The sequence below is a fragment of the Otolemur garnettii genome, unplaced genomic scaffold, assembly GCF_000181295.1.
Source record: "Otolemur garnettii isolate 467f Iridium unplaced genomic scaffold, OtoGar3 scaffold00065, whole genome shotgun sequence".
Classification (NCBI taxonomy): Eukaryota; Metazoa; Chordata; class Mammalia; order Primates; family Galagidae; genus Otolemur; species Otolemur garnettii.
Genome location: NW_003852460.1, coordinates 2,539,075 through 2,543,776, shown reverse-complemented (window position 1 = coordinate 2,543,776; position 4,702 = coordinate 2,539,075). Strand labels below are relative to the sequence as shown.

The window sequence follows — 4,702 nt, the reverse complement described above, 5'->3', positions numbered from 1 at the left end:
CTAGTTCACTGTCCCTCAGACCATTGGAGGGCTGGACTGCGGACCCCGGGACGAGTCGGCTGCTAAGCAGGACAGGCAGCGGTGGCAAAAACACCCTACAGTGTTTAAAACTGCGGTGTGCAGTTTTGACACCTGGAGCCTTAGGTGATTCTCTTGCTTCAGCCTCCTGAGTAACTGGGACTACAGGTGCCTGCCACAACTCCTGGCTTTTTTTTTGTTGTTGTTGCAGTTTGGCTGGGGCCGGGTTCGAACCTGCCACCCTCAGTATACAGGGCTGCGCCCTACTTACTGAGCCACAGGTGCTGCCCAATCTTTTTTTTTGTTTTTTGAGACAAAATTTCAAACTGTCATGCTGGGTAGAGTGTGGTGGCATCACAGATCACAGCAACCTCAAACTCTCAGGCCAAGCAATTCTCTTACCTCAGCCTCCCAAGCAGCTGGGACTACAAGTGCCCACCACAACGCCTGGCTATTTTTTTGTTGTAGTTGTGATTGTTGGTTAGCTGGCACTGGCCAGGTTTGATGCTGCCAACTTCAGTGTATGTGATGAGTGCCATCACCACTGTATTACAGGTGCTGAGCCTCATTTTAATTTGTTAATTAAAAATTTTATTTGTTTGTATCTAGGTACTCGTTTTTTTTTGTTTCATAAAGGAATTGTGGCCTTTACTTTTTATCATACAGGGTGGCCCTAAACTTCATGTGCAAATTCAAATAGTGTGGAATTTAAAACGGCACATGGACACTCTGGTTTCTCTTCAGATCACATAAATCTTTTGCCTGCTACTAAAGATTTCTGTGGAGAGGAACAATTGTGAGTCTTTACCCAGTTTTTTTGAGGTCTTGTGTTTGCAAGGCTACAACAAAACAAAACAAAACAAAACTGCACAGGGACTTTATAGCCACCCTGTATTATAGTACAAGACATTTTATGTAACAAATGTAAGACACAAGTGCAGACAGCGGGTACAAGAAGTTTTACATACTGGGAACAATACTACCACCCATGTATAAGGGGCAGTCTGATTTTCCCTTCAACAAAATTGGGTAAAAACATGTGTACGATCCATGGCAAAAATGTAGTATTTCCTCTCTCTACGAGCACCTACAACTGGTTCATGCCAGCTTGTGCCAGATTTTAAAATAAAGCCTCAGTGCCTTTAGCAGGATTGTGGGGGAGGCCGTGTGCGTCTGAGGTCTGTCTTTCTCTAAAAAGTTTGCAGAGAAAAAGGGCATGTTGAAGAAGTACATTTACTATTCTTTACTAGGTGGGAAAGTTTGCATGGGTGTGTGTTGGCCGGGGCGAGGGGCCAGGTCTCCAAGGAAGATGCATTAGTCGAAAGAATGGCATGTTTTTCCCCAAATTGAAGACCCTCTCTGTGACTCTGAGTGTATTCACGTTCAAATTCTAGGTGAGAGCCGTCCCATGGGCCATGATGCTGAGATTCCGAAGTTGGCGGAGACTGTTTTGGGGGGCGGAGCCTGTTTGGGGGCGGAGCCTGTTTGGGGGTCCCAGTGCAGCCAGCTGCTTCTTGAATGCCTGTGGTTGCTTCTTGCTTGGAGGTCTGATCGCTTCCCCCTGTTCTTCCCGTCCCAGGCACAGGGACGTTCGGGCGGGTGCACCTGGTGAAGGAGAAGAGCACCGAGCAGTTCTTCGCCCTCAAGGTCATGAGCATCCCTGACGTGATCCGCTTGAAGCAGGAGCAGCACGTGCACAATGAGAAGTCGGTCCTCAAGGAAGTCAGCCACCCGTTCCTGGTCAGGCTGTGAGTCGGTCTCCTGGGGTCCCCCGTGCTCTCCCCGCTCTGCTTCTTACGGTGCACTGAGCTTGTGACCTCTGCCAAGCCTCGGAGCATGACAGCCCTGAGCACTCACATCTGCTCAGCCTTTGATGGCACAGACGGGGCTCTGCTTCCATAAACCCCTGCTCCCACCTGGGTGAGCCTGGCACCTCCATTGGGAAGAGGTTGACCCTGCAGAGCTCTTGGTCCCCTCCACTCCCATCCAAAGCTTTCTCAGGAACCATATTACATCAGTTTTTCACGGAACTCACTTCATTAAAGCCATTGTGGCGGTTTCTGGTCGAGAGTCGGGCATCTCCACTTGGAGGCCCCCAGCTGGACATACCCAGCATTTAGCCAATGAATTCTGCTTCTGCCTTGTCTTTTCTTGCTGTGAATGTCTTGGTCTATTGTGGCTCCTGTGAAAAAATGCCTTAGACTCGGTAATTTACAAACACACACAAATTATCGCTCACAGTCTTGGATGGAGGCTGGAGTCCGAGATCCCATCGTGGCCCATGGGATTCAGCCTGTGGCTGTAAAGAAAGGAAATAAACCAGAGCACACAGATTTTCTTCTGGTGATTAGGAATGGCTTCTAGGCTCAGCGCCTGTAGCACAATGGTTATAGTGCCAGCCACATACACCGAAGGGGGTGGGTTCAAACCTGGCCTGGGCCAGCTAAACAATTGCAACAAAAAAATAGCTGGGCATTCTGGCCGGCACCTGTAGTCCCAGCTACTTGGGAGACTGAGGCAAGAGAATCACATAAGCCCAAGAGTTAGAGGTTGCTGTGAGCTGTGATAGTACAGCACTCTAGTGAGAGTGACATAATAAGACTCTGTCTTAAAGAATGGCTTCTGGTTTTGTCTCTTCTCTAAAGTTGTGATTTCTGCAAAAGGACATTAGATTTGTAGGTTTTTAAGTAGGTATGTTCTAACAGTGATGTAGACCCCTTTACGTTACTGCTAAATCATCCTCACCTATTCTAGACAAACTGTTTTTAACTGAGTACATAAAGTCTCAAACTAAAAAACACGCGGTGAATCTTAGAAAGTGTTTTTTTTTTTTTTTTTTTTTTTTTGAGACAGAGCCTCAAGCTGTCCCCCTGGGTAGAGTGCTGTGGCATCACAGCTCACAGCAACCTCCAACTCCTGGGCTCAAGCAAGTCTCCTGCCTCTGCCTCCCAAGTAGCTGGGACCACAGGCACCCGCCACAACGCCCGGCCATTTTTTGGTTGCAGCCGTCATTGTTGTCTGGCGGGTCCGGGCTGGGGATTCGAACCCGCCACCTTAGGTGTACGTGGCTGGCGCCTTAGCCGGTTGAGCTATAGGCGCCGAGCCAGAAAGTGTTTTTTGAAAGTGAGTTTTTCTGAAAACTGTATCTAGCAGCTAGATTTTGCTGGGCCCCAAGTGATACCATCTGGGATGTGTTTGCAGTGAAATTAGGAGAACACTGACTATGAACAGAATTCATGTGAAAATGACAGCTTAGGATGTCGCTGTTGAAAGGAACAAGTTTGGCTAAGAGTGGAGAAGCAGGTAGGGAATTCTTTCCATAGCAGGGTTGGGGCAGTGGGGCCCCTTCTTCTGTGTTTGGTTCTTCTCGTCAGATGTTTTTCTAAACTCAGGGTGAAATTGTGGAGTGTCTGTAATGTCTTAGGCGAGGGCCTCCAATTCTGGGAATTCTACCTGTTGTGGGCTGAATGGTCTCCTAAGAAGACAGGCTAAAGTCCTCACCTCTGTCACACCTATGAGTAGAACTTTATTTGCAAACAGAGTCTTGGAAGATGTGATTACACTGCAAGCTAGGATGGGCTCATGGCCTTCTGCTGTGAGCCTTTAGTCCAGGTATTCTTATGAGAAGAGGAAACACGGGGCGGGGGGCGGGGGGGCGTGTAGCTCAGTGGCTAGAACGCCAGTCACATGCACCCAGGCTTGTGGGTTCGAACCCAGCCAGGGCCTGCTAAACAACAACGGCAACTGCAACAAAAAAATAGCTGGGCGTTGTGGCGGGTTCCTGTAGTCCCAGGTACTTGGGAGGCTGAGGCAAGAGAATCGCTTAAGCCCAAGAGTTAGAGGTTGCTGTGAGCTGTGAGGCTACGGCACTCTACCAAGGGCGGCATAGTGAGACTGTGTCTGGAAAAAAAAGAAAATGAAGGACATTGGAACAGACAAACTCAGAGCAGACAGTGGAGGCAGAAAGCTGGCTAATTCCTCTACCGCCCCCAGTACCACCGGGAATGGCCAGCCTCCAGGAGGAACTTGGAGAAAAGACAACAGTGTCTGATTACAGCGGTCCCTGCTTCCGGGAAAGCACCAGAGTTCTTTATATACCTAAACTCTCTAATTAGCTCCAGTTCAGTGCAGTAGAACTTGACCTCAGGTTATCTCAATTGGTTTATTTTTGGTGTTTTTAAAGAGAGCAGTTTCTCTGCTCCATCACTGAGTCCGTGGCTACTGGCCGAGTTGTCCTGGATAGGATGGTGCAGTGTCATCTTGCTACCCAGGACAGCGTGCCGAGTAAAACGTACAAACTGTATATTTCTGGGATTTTCCCTTTAATATTTTAGAGGCTGCCCCGAGAGCCCTTTGCTGGCACAGGTGACCTATTTATTCATGTATCACATCCAGCTGGTGGTGTGGACTCATTCAGGTCGACGTGGAATTTGAGGCGACTTTCAGATCTTGTGCACAGGAGGATGAAAATTTCTCCAATTTGGGTATCTGTTTCTTTCTTTTTTTGTTGTTGTGAGACACAGAATCTCCCTGTGTTGCTCTTAGTTGAGTGCTGTGGCATCACACCTCGCCCCAACCTCAAGGCGATTCTCTGCCTCCGTTTCCCAATTAGCTGGGACTGTTGGCACCCAGTGCAACGCCCGGCTGTAGTTGTTATTGTTGTTTACCTGGCCGGGGCTGGGTT

The 4,702-nt window shown here is 48.6% G+C and overlaps 1 protein-coding gene and 1 non-coding gene across 2 annotated transcripts in view; both read left to right on the top strand.

Moving 5' to 3' along the window:
• The first annotated feature begins 742 nt into the window (after positions 1-742).
• LOC111726440 lies at positions 743-859 on the top strand. The gene has a single exon (XR_002774210.1). It is a non-coding gene; the product is annotated as a U5 spliceosomal RNA (small nuclear RNA).
• Positions 860-1,433: 574 nt separating this feature from the next.
• The window catches only part of PRKX (protein kinase, X-linked), a 42,232-nt gene continuing 38,963 nt past the window's right edge, over positions 1,434-4,702 (top strand). The window contains exons 1-2 of the mRNA XM_023515063.1: positions 1,434-1,452; positions 1,598-1,766. Of these exons, the coding sequence (XP_023370831.1) occupies positions 1,434-1,452; positions 1,598-1,766 (188 nt within the window). The remainder of the gene's footprint in view (positions 1,453-1,597; positions 1,767-4,702) is intronic.